The sequence below is a fragment of the Callorhinchus milii genome, unplaced genomic scaffold, assembly GCF_018977255.1.
Source record: "Callorhinchus milii isolate IMCB2004 unplaced genomic scaffold, IMCB_Cmil_1.0 Scaffold8, whole genome shotgun sequence".
Classification (NCBI taxonomy): domain Eukaryota; kingdom Metazoa; phylum Chordata; class Chondrichthyes; order Chimaeriformes; family Callorhinchidae; genus Callorhinchus; species Callorhinchus milii.
Window position 1 is genome coordinate 23,533,242 of NW_024704749.1, and position 19,548 is coordinate 23,552,789.

Consider the following 19,548-nt stretch of genomic DNA (forward strand, 5'->3'; position numbering starts at 1 on the left):
CAACAAGATTCCATTTATAAAGCGCCTTTCACGTCAGGAGGACGTCCCAAGGCGCTGCACAGTTGGGTCATGATCCGAGCAGGGGGAAATGGTCAGGGTGAGGGGAGGGAAGGGAGGGAGCGAGGAGGGGGAAGAGAGTCGAGAGGGGAGCTGAAGGCACGGTCAAAGAGAAAGGTTTTGAGACCGGCCTTGAAGGAGGAAAAGGAGGAAGCAAGGCGAAGGCACTGGGGGATGGAGTTCCAGAGCCTCGGGGCTGAGAGGCTGAAGGCCCGACCACCGATAGTAGGGCGGTTGGGGCGGGGGACGTGGAACAGACCGGAGCCAGAGGAACGGAGGGTACGGGCAGCTAGGTAGGGGGATAGTAGGTTGGAGAGGTAGGAGGGAGCGAGGCCGTGAATGGCCTTGTAGGTGAGGATGAGGATCTTGAAATCAATCCTCTGGAACCAAAGGATCCAATATGGAATGTAGATTGATGCACCGACAGATACTTATCCCTGAAAGCTTTGATTTTCACTAAGGCATCTTTACAATGATAAATATAAATTTATGATTTATAATCGTCCTCCAAACATGAAAGGCGCTTTCAAAATTTTGTTTTGTTGTTGTTGCCACCGCTTAGCTTTGTCTGTCTTCTTTATTTTGTTCCCGCCGCTGTTTGGCTACACGCGTGCTCTGTGACGCAGGATGCCACAGTGCCACGGTTAGCTGGCGGGGCCACCAGGTGTAACTGCACGATGCCACTTTGTCTTGGTGGCCACCAGGTGTAACTGCAATGAAAAACTCAAAACTAAAATACATTTTAGGTCATAACTCACGAACGATAGGAGATACCCGAAAACAAATATGCCCATGTCACTCCCAGTAAAAAACCTTTCCGAAGAGGTATAAATCATATCTCTACTTCAATCAGTTATTGAGATCTTTCTTGAAGCGCAGACAAACATAGTCATTTTATTAATATAAGATGTCAGGTCCAAAATACAGAAGATAATCAAACTGAATCTAGAAAGTACACAGGACAACTCAAAAGGAAATAAGAGGGGCAAAGAGATTGTATGAAAAAAGATTAGTGGGTATCATGACATGAAACTAATGTATTTTTTAAACATACAAAAGTTTAGTCAAAGGAAGGGCGGAGCCGATTAGGGACCAAAAAAGGAAATCTTCTTATGGAGGCAGAGGACATGGCTGACGTATTGGATAGGATAAAAATAAACAGAGAGAAGGTACTGAAAAAAGGTTGATGGTGCTCAAGGTAGATAAGTCACCCGGTCCGGACGAGATGCATCCTAGGTTATAGAGGGAAGTAAGAGTGAAAATAGCAGAGGCTCTGACAACAACCTTTGAATCCTCCTTGGAGGAGTGGTGCAAGAGGACTGAAGGGTTGCAAATGTTACTCCCCTGTACAAAAAGGGAGAGAAGGATAAACCCGTAAACTACAGGCCAGTCAGCCTAACATCGGTAGTGGGGAAACTCCTAGAGATTATAATTCGGACGAAATAAATTTTCACTTAGAAAGGGTTTGTTAAAGGCAAATCATGACTGACAAACCTGATAAGAGTTTTTGATGAAGTAATGGAGAGGGTGGATGAAGGTAGTGCAGTTGATGTAGTTTATATGGATTTTCAAAAGGCTTTTGGTAACGTGCCACATAAGAGACTTGTTAGAGAAATTGAAGCCCACGGTATTAAAGGGGACAGTTGCAGCATAGATATAGAACTGGCTGGGGACAGAAACCAAAGAGTAGTGGTGAATGGTTGCACATGTGTCGATGGGTCAAGAAGTCGCTTGCCAAGATTCAATGCAGCCAGTAAGTGCAGGAGTAATGCGTGGAGAGGAACAGTGGAACAGGAACAGAGTTAGGATGTGATTAATATGAGCAGTGCAAAAAAATCTATTGATAGGAAACTGATGGTACTCAGGTGAATGTACGACTTGGGTGATTATAAAATTTATGAAGGTAAGACTATGCAAGTTTTACTGTATTAAGTTTCATAATGAAATTTGCTTCCTTTTCAGCAATCAGGGAAGATGGGATGCCAGGAGGCAGAAACAAAAGCATTGGCCCTGTTCAGGTAGGTGTCTGGTACAGGTTAGGGAGTTTCGTGTCATACCAGCTGATGGATAAACTTCACCTCATGAAGTTTTACAATTATGTGTTTTAATAAAGAATTTGACTTGTGTAAATAGTCCTGTGTTTAAAATTGAGTTTAACTTATGTTGATTTCTGAATAAATTGCATTTGAAATGTTGTCTATTGCTTTGTTGGTCCGCACTGGTCTGCAGTAATATGTGCTTGTACTTCATTGCTATTGGGGAGTTTCCTTTCATTCCTGACCACATGTAAATAACAGATTGATGTGATGGTGTGGATCCCTTCCCACCCATTGTTAACAGCTTGTCTTTTTTTTACAAGTTCATGGAAGTTCATGGCACTTTGCTGCAGTACACAACATGCTGAGCTTATTGAACTTGTGATTAGTGCCTCTGTTTTTCCAAATTTACGTAATAATAATAATAATAACGTAGAAAGGCTACCAAATGCATTGCCTCTTTTAAAAAAAGGTTTGTTTTTAACATCATTCTATTAGATTCCTAGGGTGTAAGAAGGAGTGATCTTTTAATCCAATAGGAACAAAATGTGACTGCAAAATACTTTAGCTATAAAGGTCGCAATTTGTTTTACCATTTCTACTTAACAAAATGAAGATACATCCAGGTCATGTTTATCATTAGTGTAACATTTCCCTCTTTAATGCACAGCAGCATTTTCTATTCAAACTACTCAAATTCACACAGCACTGTTTGTTCTTGATGTTGATAACTACTGTTCTTGCAGGCGCTCCAAGAGCATTTCACTTTATATTTCAGATATCTGAAGAAGAGATTGAAAGAATTATGTCTGGACAAGAATTTGAGGAGGAAGCTAATAACTCGTGGAGCAACAATGGAGACAGTGATCACAGCTCCCCAGGCAATGGGATCTCTGAGGGCAACCAACCGTCACCCGTTTCCACTCCTTCCTCAAGGTGGGAGTTTCTGATTTAAGCAGGGAAACAATAACAGTATGAGTTAAATAAGGAACAGTAATTTTCTCTTTTAATTGCGTTATGGTATAGGATAGGCTTTGATGTTTCTAAGGATAATGACAGCATCATTCCAATGAGGATTTAATATTTTTCTTGCACAATTCTCAACTTATCCCACGAGTGACATTATCCAGTGCAATGTAAATATATAATATCTGTAATATTATTATTGTTAATTGTATATGATTCACTGTTGCTTCCAGAAATAGAGGCACAAGCAATCAACTAGATATGCACAAATATCTGGACTGAAGGAACAGGAAAAATCAGAATATGAACTACATTGTTAGATCTACAGCGATAAGAAATGCTGGAAGTAAAGTTACTGTTCATGCCCGACTATTACATATATACATACAGGAAATGTGTATCTCAATTTATTGTTGCATCCAGCACTTTTCCAAAATATTCTCTACTTATGTTCAGCTGTTTCCATTATAATCGAGTGTTTTTCCTTGCACTGTTTGTATTATTGCACAAGAACAACAGTTTAATTCTGCCTTTTACCTTTCCAGCAGATCAGTGGAGCTGAATGGGTACACTGCACTCAGGGATCAGTTCATAGGGACACCAGTCTCGGCGCACTATCAGTACCTGCCGCACCTTTTTAGCTATGCTGCTCATTCAGGTCTGTTAGCCCCACAACCCCGCAGCCTGGATCCTCAGTCGCACACTCTTGTAGGTCAGTTGGTTGGAGCTGAAGATCTTGAACCACTTGGAACACCAATGCTGATTGAAGACGGGTGAGTCTAGCTTAGTGCAGATTATGGCCTCCTTGGGCTGCAAGAGTGTGTTTGTAAGCATGCCTTCAACTATCTTATTCCAAGTTATTCAAATACAGCTAATTGAGAATTTTCAATGGTTTCTCATATACATAAGCAGTATTCTGGGTAGCTCCAGGGGAAGGCATCAAATCACACCTTAAGAGAAAACTGCGTGCCTAGTCCTAGAAACTCATGATGCACTTCTACTCTTAAGAGGTCAAGTAATAGGTGTTCTTAATACTTGCGAATAATCCATGGCTCTCAAAATACCAGCTCCTCAATGTAATCACTCATCGCTCCTAACTGTAAAAAACCCTTCTTGGACCCTTCTCTACTCCCAAACTACAAACTACTGCCCCATCTCCAATCTCCCTTGCCTCTCCAAGTTCCAGGAAGGAGGTGTTGCTTCGCTCCTTCCTCTCCCGCCACACCCTTCTCAACTTCCTTCAATCGGGTTTCCGTGCCGCCCACAGCACAGAAACAGCCCTGGTCAAAGTGACATATGACATTCTGTCCATCTGCTTCATCCTCCTTGACCTTGACTTCGACACCATCGACCACTCTATCCTCATCCACCGCGTCTCCTCTCAACTCAACCTTCACGGCGCTGTCCTTGACTGGTTCAAATCGTACCTCTCACACCGCCTGCATTTCATCTCCACAAACGGCTTCCCCTTTAGCCCCCGGACCGTCTCGGGCGGTGTTCCTCAGGGCTCTGTCCTTGGTCCTCTCCTCTTCAGTATTTATATGCTCCCTCTTGGTGACATCATCCGCAGACATGGGGTCAACTTCCACACCTATGCGAATTACACCCAACTCTACTTCTCTACCTCCACCCTTGACTCCAGGACCCACTGCTGTCCTGATAGAATGTCTGTCAGACATCAAGTCCTGGATGAGAGATAACTTTCTTCAGTTGAAAATCAACAAGACCGAGGCTCTCCTGATTGGCTCCGTCAGCGCCTCCTCACCTCAGGCGCTGACAGCATCACCATCCATGGTTGCACACTCCACCTTGCTAAGCCAGTCCGGAAGCTTGGGGTCTTGTTTGACCCTCAACTATCCTTTCTACCCCACATCTAAGCCATGACCCGCTCTGCCTTCCCCCATCTCCACAACGTCACCCGGCTCCGACACTGCCTCACACCAAGGGCTACGAAAACCCTCATACATGCGTTCATTACATCGAGGCTCGACTCTGCAAACTCCTCACTTGTCGGCCTCCCCAACTCCTCCACAGGCTGCAGATCATCCAGAACTCTGCAGCCCGTGTCCTCTCCTGCACCAGGCTCCGCGACCCTATCACCCCCATCCACTGGCTTCCCATCACACAGAGGATACAGTTCAAGATCCTGGTCCTCACCTTCAAAGCCCTCCATGGTCTTGCACCCCCCTACCTCTTCGATCTCCTAACCCCCTCCCATCCTGTTCACTCCCTCCACTCAGCGGACTCTGGCCTGCTTCACGTTCCCCGCTTCACTCGTCCCACTATTGGCGGGCGGGCCTTCTGCCACTCTGCCCCCGCCCTCTGGAATTCCATCCCGCAGTCCCTCTGCCTCGTCCCCTCCCTCGCCACCTTCAAGACCCGTCTCAAGACCCTCCTCTTCGACTGAGCTTTCGATCTCCATGCTTCCCCCCCGCCCTCCGCCCTCCCCGACCCCCAGTTTGGGTCCATAACTCTGTCTTTCCAGCGTCTTGGGACATCCTCCCGACGTGAAAGGCGTTTTACAAACGTAATTTTGTTGCGGTTATTGTAATAACGGGGAGGGGAACGATCAGTGAGGAGAGTGGAGAGCTACTGGAGAGTGAGGAAGATAGAACTTAGTTTTTAAGAGAGAATAAATAAATACGCTCTTGTTGATTTTAAAAAAAATGTATGTAGCATTGCATGAGCTTTGAATAGCATAAATACGACACTTCAGTGAGGCTTTGTTTAAAAGGCTTTATTTTCTAATGAAGCGTGTCTTGAATAAGAGATTCAAGAACAAGATTAAATCTGAAAGTGATTCTTAACAACTGATGCCTTTTTGAAGAATTGATTCTCAAAAACTGGACAAATATCTGCTTATGAAACAGATTGAATATTACAGAGATGAGAATAGAGCTGGATAATCATATCCTTTTCCCGTGTCCCTCTTTTGCAGGTATAAAGTAACTCAATCCGAGCTCTTCGCTTTGCTTTGCCGGCTGGCAGATGAGTTACTTTTCAGGCAAATAGGCTGGATCAAAAAACTGCCATTTTTCTGTGAGTTATCAATCAAAGACTACACCTGCCTGTTGAGTTCTACCTGGCAGGAGCTTATCCTGCTCTCCTCCCTCACAGTCTACGATCGGCAGATATTTGGAGACCTTGCGGATGTTACCTCAAAGTATGCACCCTCTGATGATGAACTCCAAAGGTGAGTTAAGGCAAAAANTATCATACCAACAGACAACGTCTTTGACCTGATGTCTGACTGACATTCTGCGTAAACTGTATTTTATATATTTTTATCAGTGAACATTCGCCTCTGATGCATCTGTTGTTACACAAATGTTTCGATTTATGTTGAACATTGTTCAATGCTCCCTATCATTTGTAGGAATAGAGGGGATGGAGGCAATTAAAACTGACATCGTACAACAGATTGCCTATTGACCAGTCTCTTTTCCTCTTCACCCTCCCCCTCACCTCCCCCAGGAGTTCACCTGAGTTCAATGTGTGCCACCACTTTTAATGACTTCATGTAGAGCTCCAGATACTGAGAACTATTTTCTGTGAACAGAGCAATTTTTCTTTCAGGACAATTAGGTCAGGTAGTAGAGGGGTTTGATTTGGATATAGGAAAAGAGAATGTGTTAATAACCACTTATCTTTATTCACACCAGTAGTACATTCTATATACAGCAAGAAAGAAAATAAACAGTTATCCTTATTTCAAATAACAATTCATGTACTGGTCAAAGAGGCAGAGAATCTTCCCCCTCAGATCCTGTTAACCCTGCAAGCTAAAGCCCTAATGGGTAGGGTCGTCCTAGCTGGACAAGCAGCAGGAAAGTTTGCCAGATAATGGCAAGGTATGTGGCTTTAGTTGCTTAACTCCATCAGCACCTCAATGCACACTTTGGGGTCCCCACGCAAATCTTCACTTAATACTCTTTAGAGTTGAGAATTAGCTGTATCCTTCTATAGATAGAGTGTGCATTCCACACACAGGAAATTTTCCCTCTGTAGGTACATGCCACTGCTGGTTTGGGTACTGTTAAGCATGATGCTAGTTTTAGTTTACTGCATGTACCAGACACCCAGCTGACCAAAGGAAATGGATTGGTACTTAAAAGCTTTTTTTTAAAGTGCTTTTTGTTTTGGTTCTGATTAACCTAAAATATCAAGGAAATTTGACATTGATTTAAGAGTTTAATGGTTCTGTAAGCTGTTTACTGAAACTTGCAAAAGATGAGATTAGTAGCTCTGTGAAGCAGTTTGTTGTTGAAATATTATCCTCCTTGGAAGGGGGTGGGGTAAGCATGGTCTCTGCGGAGCTGAGTTGACTCCAAGGTGATGTGCTTGACATTGGAATTGAGTCAACTCTCTGGCGGCCTCAGTAGTCTAGTTACTGAGCCAGGTGTGTCCACAGTACCCTTAAGTCCTGCACGTCGGCAGGACTTGAGGGTCACTAGGGGCAGAGATTGTTAACTGTGCAAGCAAAAGTCATAACAGGTAGGATGGTTCTATTTGGACAAACAGTGTGAAGCTTACGGATAGTGGCAGGCTATGTGGTTTTAGCTGGTTAAGCTCCAGCAATTACCCCCAACGTACACCCTGGCTTTACTAAGCCTTTGGCTCTTGCCAACCTGTGCTCATGCTATCTGCAATTGGGTAAATAGGGTATGTCCCTCCAGCAAGATAGAGCACATTCCATTCCAGACACTGGGAACTGTTCATGTGGAGGTGGCAGACATATGTGGAATTCTTTTTGAGTGGATCCTCTTAAGCATGATGATAAATTTCTATATGTATCAGACAAATGGCTGACAAAACACAAAAAGCTTGAAATCTGGTTATAACAAGTGTAAAATGTGGAGTCCTGTAGCTCAGTGGTTAGAGCACTCGCTTTGCAAGTGAGAGACCTGAGTTCATTTCCAGGCAGAGGGCGAAACCTTGGGCAAGTTTCCTTACTCCACACAGAGCCTAATAATAATTCCTCCAAAAACAATAATAAATTGGTCATTTTCAATCTACGACTGTTTGTGGGACATTGCTGTGCGCAATTGGCTGCCGCGTTCGCCCACAAATATACAGTCAATTCACTTTACAGTATATTCTGTGAAGCGCTTTGGGACGTCCTCCCGACGTGAAAAGCGCTATATCAAATGCAAGGATTATTATTATTAAAATCATACTAGCATTAAACAACTGCTTCAGGAGATCATTAAATTACAAATGTTTATTAAATCATAGGCAATGCTTCCCAAGAAAACTAGCTAGTGATATTCTCATGAAAAAGTACACTTAACCCACAGGAGTTTCAATAAAATAGATAAATACATCATTCCTTTTGTCAAAAACCTAATTGATTAAAAAGTATATTAAGAAAATATCAAATGTATTTATTAATCAACCGCATACGTGAGAGGGAGACGGATTAGGAGGGGTGGAAGCTCATGCGGAGTATAAGCACTGACTGAATGGCTTGTTTCTGTGCTGTAACAATCTCTAATTCTGTGTCAAATAAACCAAATGTCAGGTCACATTCAACTTCTTAATCTGCAAATTGAATTTTGAAATTCATGATAATTTTTCTAATATTCCTACATATTATGCGACATCTAATTTGGTCAATGTAATGAGACGTAACAGTTGCTATTTTTTCTTCTGAAACTACAGTGTGATTTTTTTTTACAAATACCGTATTCCATTCCAGGTCAGTCTTGTTATTAAGAGTATATTGATGATATGTGTCGGCAGTCAGTAATAAATAGTAGCATACACAAATGTTCTTAATTGCCTATTTTTATTAGATGGTTTAGCAAGCAAAGGAATGATGCAGTTATCTGTTTCATTGGAACTCCTGTGGGAAAAGTGCCCACTTTCAAGTATCCTAAATCAGGCTTTCACCTCTGTCTGCCTTCCATCAGTAATTTTGGAACCAGATTTAAGTCTTCTGTTTTCTTAGCCAGTTTCTTATCGGGTTCTGGAAGTTTTTGCATTTGATTTACGAGCAGCTGTGTTCTTCTGACACTGTAAATGGGGATTACTGCAGGAGCAGGCAAGTGACCACCTCACGCTGGGCACTAATGAGTTCTTACTCACTCTGGTTCTAAGGTCTTTCATATGTGAACAGCATTTTGGCTTCTTCATTGCTAATTCTTAATTGTCTTATTGTCCTTTTGCTTTGAGTTAAAACTATTTATTGCTGAAGGGCTTGACTTTCTAACAAATCTGCACCCAGTCAACTGTGTCGATCACCTCGGTTAATGTAACTGCCAATCTCGTTTGCTGTGCAATTTCCTTAAAATGTTGCCTTTGAAGTAAATATTAAATTCATACAATATTTAATAAAAAAATTTGATCAAACTGCCAGTCGATACAATTCCAGTGATCCCCTATTGTCACAATAAATTTGTAATCATTTGAAAGAAGAAGGTTGGTAACTGTGGAGGAGGTCAGACAGCCTAGTGAGTCTTTATGTATCATAAGGGAGGAACGTTTGCAAAGAATAGGAATTGATTATGTTGGAGGTAGGCGGCGGATAATTGTCAACGTTACGAATTCACAAAAGTAACCAGTTTCCATCGAATGCTAACAAATGCTCCAATTTTATTTATTAAAAAAACACATTTTTTTTCCTCTCCATTCATTAAACACTAGTGAGCAGCTGTACACCTGCAGTGTGTAAGGAGTACAAGTAACAGCAGAGAATGTCGCATTGATAATTAGTTCTGTGTTGATGAACAAGGTTTTCATCTCTTCCATTTTAGCGTCCTTGCAAAGTGAAATATAATGTAAAAGTCTCTCCCACGCGAAAGTGTCTCCCCGCTGTACTGCAGCATTTAAATTACATTTGTCGGAGACAGTATTCCTTTTGTTGGCTTAGATAGACTAGATCTTTAAACTCTTGATAACCTACCCCCACAGTATTCAGCTTTACAATTCCCATCACTGACAGTGTTCAAATTATTTTAATTAAATGCGGTAGAAGCTTGATGGACAATACGAGGGATAGAAGCGTGGCGACCCCAACCTAATAGATGATTTTTGCAAGAAAATGGCTTTGTGATATTCATACATGCTCTTAGTATGATTGCAAACAGTGAAACAATAAAGTGATCAGAAAGCAAGCGCTGAATAGTAGGAGTAGTAAAGGGTTAGCAGCATTTGGCAGCGATCCCTCTCAGTCCGTAGAAAGTCCTTAAGGCACTTGATTCTGATGAGCTGGAGAAAAAGACTTCTAAAAGAGAGAAAGCAACTTGTGAACGTTGCACCCCACGTTCAGTCTCTAGCCCCTGAATCGGGAGGTTGTGGAAGCAAGCCCCACTTTGGGACTTCAAGCTCACAGTCTAGATTGAAATTCCAGTGAAATACTGGAGGGGGAGAACTGTAATGTCAGAGGTGTTGTCCTTCAGGTGTGACTTTAAACTGGGATCCCCTCTTGTCTTTTTATGTGCATGTTAAAGGATCTCATGACAGTATTGAAGAAGGGAGTTTCTCTTTGTGCGCTTCCCAACAATCCTCCAGATAAATTGGTCATCCCCTTCAAGACTGTTTGTAGGACTTGCTGTATGTAAATTGGATGTCATGTTTCCCTACAAATACAGTTACTACACTTGACAACAATTACCTGTAAAGCCCTTTGACATAGGTGTTATATCAGATGATATAACAATAATAAATTGGTCACTTCAATCCACAACTGTTTGTAGGATGCTGCTGTGCGCAATTGGCTGCTGCCTTTCGCCCACAAATATACAGTCAATTCATTTTACAGTATATTCTGTGAAGCGCTTTGAGACGTCTAGAAGACGTGAAAAGCACTATAACAAATGCAAGGATTATTAATATTATTAGATGGAAAGATTATTATTTTATAAGGAAATAAACTGTAAAATATTTACTATATGACGTGGCTGAGTTGCAGCAGTCTGTTATGTCTCCACTACATGAGATAATACACAGACATATAAGATTCTAGTTCTTGTCATGATGGGATGTCACCTCAATCTTTTTAGCACCAGATGAAGAGTATCTTGACAGAATGTGAGGGCATCATTCAATGGCAGTGTGGATGGCGTCCCATTCCATCTGATTAATAACCCTGCGGAGAGGAGTTCCACTGGAAAAACAGACATTGTCAGCATAGAAAAAGGCCATTTGGATCTGTCGTGTGTCAGAGATTGCTCCTCGACCTGCACAGAGCATGGATAATTTTCCATTTTAAGCGATAAATTTACAATATTATCATCCACTTCGATAGTCATTTCTTAAATTGATGTTGAATGGCATTATTGTTGACATTGGCTTTTAAACTGAATATGATTTAAGTAGAGAATAGCATTCTCTGATTATAAATGATTGTGTAACATCATTTTATAATCTAGATATTTGTTCACAATAAAACATTATGGTTAGAATCAAATGTTTCCAGCAACACGATATCTGTCCTTGTCTTATTGTCTGTGTTTATTCATCTTCCACAAAACGTAGTGCAAAAACTCCAACTTAATAGTACAACTGATGTATTTATTGAAGAGCTTATTGTTAGAATTTCTCTTATATTGCAGTCCTGCATATGTTGTTGGAATTGTATCATTTCTATAAAAAAAACATTTCTTAGCATTATCTTAGCAAATTTTTGAAGTGTTTCTTATATTAAATAAGACTAGTATTGTGTGATGCCCTCAAATAATGACTTGAATGTTTAACAAAAACTTTGTATTTTCCCGTAGATTCAGTGAGGAGGGGATGGAGGTTATGGAAAGACTAATCTACCTCTTCAGAAAATTTCAGCAGCTGAAGGTCAGCAATGAGGAGTATGTGTGCATGAAAGCCATCAACTTTCTCAATCAAGGTACACTAACTATTGTATACTCTTAGTTCAAACAATAATAATAATAATAATAATCCTTGCATTTGATATAGCGCTTTTCACGTCAGGAGGACGTCCCAAAGCGCTTCACAGAACACACTGTAAAGTGAATTGACTGTATATTTGTGGGCAAACGCGGCAGCCAATTGCGCACAGCAATGTCCCACAAACAGTCGTAGATTGAAAATGACCAATTTATTATTGTTTTTAGTTTTGGAGGGATTATTATTAGGCTCTGTGTGGAGTAAGGAAACTTGCCCAAGGTTTCGCCCTCTGCCTGGAAATGAACTCAGGTCTCTCACTTGCAAAGCGAGTGCTCTAACCATTGAGCCACAGGACTCCACAATAATTGAACATTGTGATTTGAGAAGGGTTGCCCACAACAAATTGCAGCACTAAGAAATCCATGTTGATAATGGAGCTTTATTAATAGATCATTATTTACTAATAGAATATTAGTAAAAGTCCTATAGCTAATGGTTAGAGCGATTACCTCGCAAGTGAGAGGACCTGGGTTCGATTCCCAGGTAAGACAAAACTTTGGGCAAGTTTCCTTACTTCACAGCCTCTGTTTATGTAGCAGTAAGTAGGAACACGATTATTAGTTGTTGGATCGCTTTTCCAGGGATAATGATCCCTTATTTTAAAAAAATTGGGTCACTCTTTGTGGGACACTACTGTGTGCAATTGGCTGCCGTGTTTTGCTCACAAAATATACAGTCAATTCACTTTCCGCCTTGCATTTGATATAGTGCCTTATCATGTCTTGAAGATGGGATAAGGCACTATATGAAATGCAAGGATTATTATTATTATTGATATCAAATGGTGAGCATTGAGATCACTGAGTAACATTGAGAAACACTGAGCCTGTTGTCTAGGTAGTTTGCATCTTGATGTTATTTGGGGTATCTCACTGTTCCCATGTTAGATTTTATTTTATTTGTATTGCCAAGAGAAATGAAAACTATTCAGATTGCTGATGATGATGATCATGACCCCTTGTGACTCGAAGTCCCTGTGGCAGCAGCGGTGCTTCCGGGTCCTGAAATAAATTGTCGATCTTAAGCCAACATTCGCTGGACCACACAGATGGTATAATAGGAAGAAAAGTTTATGCTTAAGACACCCTAGAACTCAACAACAGGTGTTTTTTCCACAATGTATGGCACTGATGCTGCACAGTTAAACAATAACAAACACGCGTTTCTTCTTGTTGGTTAAGAATGAGTTCCTTTTGTGAGTGGCAGGTATGGAATTCCAGAGGGCAAGGCCAGAATAGCTGAAAGCGCACAATGAATTTTATCACTAATGTACTTTTTTGTCGAATTTTTGACCATTTTTCTAACTTCCAGCTTGAATGCAATCACTCAACGCTTTGGGGCTTCCTCCCAACATGAGCGGCACTATGGTTGCTATGTTATACAGTTGTTATTTTATTTTTCTGGTTCTGACCTTTCCTTCAGTAAAGAGGACATTAGTCTGGTAAACCAGATGTTGGGATGTATGAAAAGATTAATAGCAAGCCAAAATAGTGGGGTACACCTGCCACTATATAAATCATGGGTGAATCCATACTTAGAGTACTGTGTACAGTTCTAGTTCCCGCAGTACAAAAAGGTTGTTGGAGAAATCAAGAAGATACAGAGGAGGGCAACCAAAATGATTGAGGGAATGGAGGACCTGGACTATGAGGAGCGACTAGGTAAATTGGGCATGTTCACGCTGGAAAAGAGAAGATTGAGAGGCGATGTAATTGCTGTCTTTAAGGTTCTAAAGGGGCAAAACAATATAGATCATGACAGGCTGTTTCAACTGTCCAGAATAGTAGAACCAGAGGACACGGCCTGTGATTGAAGGGGGGAAATTCAGAACAAATCTATACAAACACTGTGGAACAGGCTCCCTAGGGATATGGTTGAAGCAGATATGTTGATTCTTTCAAACACAGATTAGATAGTTTTCTTTTATGTTTCTTTTAACATTATGGGATATAGTACACAGGTAGTTTGGGATATATGTACATGTGACTGCCGGAAAGGTGGAAGGCGAACTAGATGGACTTGGGTCTTTTTTCGTCTAGCGTTTCTTATTTTCTGTAAATGTAGAATGGCATTGTCAATCCTGCTCTATATTGGGACTGACCGCACTACACATTTGAGAGTTTGAGTTTGCGTGGGAGTCAGCCACCCCAGTACTGGAGCTGTTTGTTGCCCATTGTAGACACAATTAAGTAAACTAAACAAACAATGTATACTAGATAATAGCCCAAGTTATTCTGGGAGAGAACATGGAATCTATAAATTTACACATAAAAACACAAAAATTTTTCTACAAAGTGGGTCTACAAACAGCTTTCATTCATCATCTTGGGCTTAAAATAAAATATAGTATATGATCTGCTTTAAAATCTATTATTGTGTCGATGAAGTGTTAGTAGCACATTTCTGCTGTACAGTTTATTATTGCATTTTGCAAGATTCTCGTAGGACAAGCATCAAGGACACAAAGTTAGTTTGTACGTGATACCACCTCTACTGACGTACATGAGTGCAAATGTAGTCAGGAAATGGAACAACACAAAATGCGTAATATAATCATTACAGATAAGCCTCCACATTTACTTTTGTACCATTTTATTTTCAAAGGGCAGCCTTACTCTTATGTTCTTAATTTAATTTGTGTTATTAACTAAAATAGAACACTCAGTTGGTGTTATTTGCACTAACTGATCAGTTTCAAAGACTTGAAATAATGCCTATATTTGGGTGATCTGGGTGAAATTGAATCCAAGTCAAACTTTTGCCTCCAGGAAAATGATTTCAAAAAGTTTCAAGTCCTGATGATGCCTCGTTTCAACATTTAGCCTTGAAGATGCCCACTGATAATGACTACACAATGTAATTCTGGTGCCATGCAAGTAGATGTCAGTGGTGTGCTTTATAAGCAGCACAGGTGAAAATAGAAATAGAACTGGAAAAGTGAAGGTCACAGCAATGATATTTCACCTACAGATGATTAAGCTGCAGGCATTTTGTCTGATGATGGTTGAGGGGCAGTATAGAACTGAAAATATGGTGTTGGTTAGAATACTAGTTTACCAGTTTCTTGGTTCTGATTAATATAATGTGTCTGGACTTTCTAAGCAGGAGTAACTGCAAAAGCAGAGTTGCTCGATGGGCTCCTTTTATGTTGTAATTTCTATAATTTCCACTGCAATTCTATATCAGTGTAAAATGTCAGCGCAGTAAACCTCTACCAAAGCTCCTGCTGTAGAACTCTGAGGCATGATAGGCTGGACTATGGGAACTCTCTCCTCGCCGGCCTTCCCGCCACCTCCCTCCACAAGCTGCAGGTCATTCAGAACTCTGCAGCTCGTGTACTGTCCCGCACCAGACACCGCGCCCACATCACTCCCACCCTCGCCCTCACCCTCGCCCTCACCCTCGCTCGCCTCCACTGGCTCCCCATCCCCCAGAGGATTGATTTCAAGATCCTCATCCTCACCTATAAGGCCATTCACGGCCTCGCTCCCTCCTACCTCTCCGACCTACTATCCCCCTACCTACCTGCCCGTACCCTCCGTTCCTCTGGCTCCGGTCTGCTCCACGTCCCCCGCCCCAACCGCCCTACCATCGGTGGTCGGGCCTTCAGCCTCTCAGCCCCGAGGCTCTGGAACTCTATCCCCCAGTGCCTTCGCCGCTTCCTCCCTCTCCTCCTTCAAGGCCGGTCTCAAAACCTTTCTCTTTATCTTTCTCAAAGCCTTCAGCTCCCCTCTCAACTCTCTTCCCCCTCCTCGCTCCCTCCCTTCCCTCCCCACACCCTGACCATTTCCCCACTGCTCGGGTCATGACCCAACTGTGCAGCGCCTTGGGACGTCCTCCTGACGTGAAAGGCGCTTTATAAATGGAATCTTGTTGTTGTTGTTGTTGTTGTTGATAGTACCCAAAATTTGATCTCATTGCTCCTGTTGTACTCTGATGTTATGTCACCTGGTAACTCTAAATAGGGATGGTGGGATGGAGTGAGATCAGATGGGCCAAAGGAGCTTCTTCCTGTAAACTAATCTTGTGGTCTTGTAGAATTCCTATTTTGAATTAAAAAGGTGCACAGGTTCTTTGCCATTAACAACAATGTTCACTGTAAATTCAATGTCACACTGACCGTGATCTGATGCCTAATGTGTGTCTGGTAAACACTGTGTTTATATAATGTTGTTGTAGCCAGGCTTTATGGAAAATCATTTCCTCACATAATATGAAGAACAGGTAGTGGATTATTTGTCATTTTAGGCAAGAATTTTCCAAACTGCTTAGTTAAAGGTTTTCATTTGGGGTTTTTCAATTCCATCGTCTTTTAGAATGCAAATGTTTCCAAAGTGAGTAGATTCAGTTCGCTAATTGAAAGTCTCGTCAAAAATTGATCAACTCTGTTACATGTATTTAACCAATCTGGAGTCTATTAAAAAGTGGCCAGATTTTATTTCCAACATCACACGCCTCTGTTTATCTAGCAGTAAGTAGGAACCTGGTTGTTAGTCGATTGGCAGATGGCTTTTCCGGGGTAATCTCCTTTTTAAAAAAAAACATTAATTTGGCTGTAAGCAATTGGCTGCCGCGTTTCGCTCACAAAAATATACAGTCAATTCACTTTACAGTATATTCTGTGAAGCGCTTTGAGATGTCTAGAAGATGTGAAAAGCGCTACATCAAATGCAACGATTATTATTATTATAGGATATTCTGGACTAAACTATCCTTCCCCTTACATTGGAAAATTGCCTCTTGATATAATGCAACTTTTTAAAGAAAATTCCTGAAGCCTGTAACACTGATTGGTAACATAAGTAAAAAGATATTTGTAGTTAACAGCACATATGAGCCAGCAGTATTCTTGCTAATTGAAAGTATTTCTGTATTCTTTGCAGATATAGGGGGTCTGACAAACGTATCTCAGTTGGAGCAATTGAACAAGCGCTATTGGTACGTGTGCCAGGATTACACGGAGTTCAGATATCCACACCAGACCAATCGTTTCCCTGAGCTCATGATGTGCCTGCCTGAGATCCGCTACATTGCAGGTAACTAAAACGGGTGATTTCTTACGCATATTACTTGTGTTTGCCTTCAGAACCAATAGCTGTAATAGGTCCATGATTATTATCAATGAACTATGTTGCTAAAGTGTTTTTTATTGCAATCTATTTAGAGAATTTTGCAGTTTTTAAGTTCATTGTCTAAATGTAAATACAGTATTTTTAAATGGTTTTTAATATTTCAAGTTTTACAAATTGAATAGTGGTGTTTTACATAAACCATGTCAACTACACATTCACTATCTGTATTTAAATGCTGGATACACACTGATAACTGATGCTAACATTGACAGCAGATTTAGTCAGTTCTGAATCAGGATGAGAACCAGCTGAGAAATCTCACATGGATAAAAGCTGTTTGCCATTGCCTTTGGCAGCTTTTCTCTGTGTCCCACACAGCTGTGGAGAGGTTTATTCACTGAACTCTGGAGAGCAAAAGCAAAATCTTAACTAAGTTTGACAACAATAAGAGCTTAGTGTTTCCAACTTTGCTGGAAAGCTCCTTCCTTGTTGATTTACAAATGATAGCAATCAGCTGACACTTTTCTTTATTGTGAATCAAACCAGAAGAGGGGAACTTATGACCGTGTGGGTGAAAGGTTCTGTTCCAGCTATTGTAAAAGGGGAAGTGATAATTCATTAAAATAATACACAGGAGTTGATCAACAGGCGTGATTGGTTTCAAAGTGATTATTTAAGAGGCAACGGTTGACCCTGGTTGCAGTTATTTCTCCACAACAGCATAGAAACAGGAGTAGAAACATTCAGCCCCTCTAGCCTGTTCCACCATTCTATATGATCATGGCTGATCTGTACCTCAAATCCAATTACCCGCCCTTGCCCCGTATCCCTTAATACCCTGACCTAACCACAACAAAATTACATTTGTTTAGCGCTTTTCACGTTGGGAGGACGTCCCAAGGCGCTAACTAGTATCTATCCATCTCAGTAGTGAAGATGTGAATGGATCCAGCAACCACAGCCTTTTGGGGGAGAGAGTTCCAGGTTTCCACTACCCTTTGGGTGAAAAACTGCCTGCTGATTTCACTCCTAAATGGCCTAGCTCTAATTTTAAGATTATGCCTCCAGTTCCGGATTCCCCTACCAGAGGAAATAGTTTCTCTGTATCTCCCCTATCGAATCTCTTTATTATTTTAATAAACCTAAAGCAGATCACCCTTCAACATTCTAAACTCAGGGGAATAGAGACCAAGCTTATGCAACCTGTCCTTATAATTAACCCTTTTAGCCCTGGTATCATTCTGGTGAATCTACGCTGCACCCTCTCCAGAGCCAATATATCCTTCCTGGGGTGCGGTGCGCAAAACTGAATGCAGTCTCCAGTTGGGGTCTGATCAAGGCTCTATATAGTTGACGCATCATTTCTTCTGCTTTACATTCTAGCCCCCTTGAGATAAAGGCCAAATCCCATTAGCTTTTTTGATAATTTTTTGCACCTGTGAGCCTGTTTTAGTGATTTGTATACGTGGACACCCAAACCCCTATGATCTGCCACAGTTCTTAGTTTCTCACCATTTAGAAAATATTCTGCTTTGCTATTTTTGGCCCCATAGTGGATGACCTCACACTTCCCTACATTGAATTCCACGAGTGAGGATGGTCGTATGAAACTGAGTGACTTTTCAAAGAGCCAGAAACTTGTTGCTAAAGCATCAAATAAAATTAATGTTATTTTCCATTCTGACTTTCTTTACGCAGGCAAATTGGTCAATATTCCTCTGGAACAACTTCCACTGCTGTTCAAAGCAGTGCTGCACTCGTGCAAAGCCAGTGCAAATAAAGAGTGAGCCGTCGGCCTGTGACCCTCGTGTTTGCCATGCCTTACTGTGGTGCCTCAGGTAGAGAAGGAATTTGGAGGAGAAAAAATGTTGACCAAGATCTAGATTGCAGGGAAACCCTCAGATTGAGAGCCCAAACCCTGCCATTCTGACAGCAGCTATATTTTACTTTACTTTATCTATTTATTTCATGACAGAGTTGAATGTATGATCTTCAACACAGTGCACATGTTTCTGTACAATGCAATTGATGCATTTCCTTGCAGTTTACGGTATGTAGGGTGTTATTGTTACAGTATTGCCATTTTAGGTGTAGTGGGATTTTTTTTATATTTTGGGAGGAGAGGCTGAGAAACTTGTTTTATTAAGACTACCTCAATCGCAAGACGACATCAGTAATGTATCTCTTTCCACTTCCAATGCCTTAAGGCTATCATTACATCTTAGAAAAGCTGCTGCCTTGTAACCACAAATCCGTACCAGTATGAATGGCAATGATTGGCCATATAAGGGAAATTCTGGTTGTGTTTTGTGGGATGCCCTGTGATCCTCCAGAAGGATATAAAAGTGAATGGTGCAATTTACTCATCTCCTGATTATCCATTGCTACTTCCACATACATTGATGATATAGAGCTGGAAGATGTTAATTCATTTTCTTACATAATGTTTTTGTAGATTGGTGAACATTACACTTAATGGTGCGGGGGGGTGAGTGTGCCCAGTGGGATATCAT

General features: G+C 41.3%; 1 protein-coding gene across 1 annotated transcript in view; it reads left to right on the plus strand.

Annotated features, from left to right (window-relative positions):
- Positions 1–18,822, plus strand: part of LOC103187708 (nuclear receptor subfamily 6 group A member 1) — a 90,914-nt gene extending 72,092 nt beyond the window's left edge. The window contains exons 3-9 of the mRNA XM_042337560.1: positions 2,020–2,075; positions 2,872–3,029; positions 3,605–3,832; positions 5,998–6,252; positions 11,780–11,901; positions 16,847–16,999; positions 18,734–18,822. Coding sequence (XP_042193494.1) covers positions 2,020–2,075; positions 2,872–3,029; positions 3,605–3,832; positions 5,998–6,252; positions 11,780–11,901; positions 16,847–16,999; positions 18,734–18,822 — 1,061 coding nt within the window. The remainder of the gene's footprint in view (positions 1–2,019; positions 2,076–2,871; positions 3,030–3,604; positions 3,833–5,997; positions 6,253–11,779; positions 11,902–16,846; positions 17,000–18,733) is intronic.
- Positions 18,823–19,548: the final 726 nt, after the last annotated feature.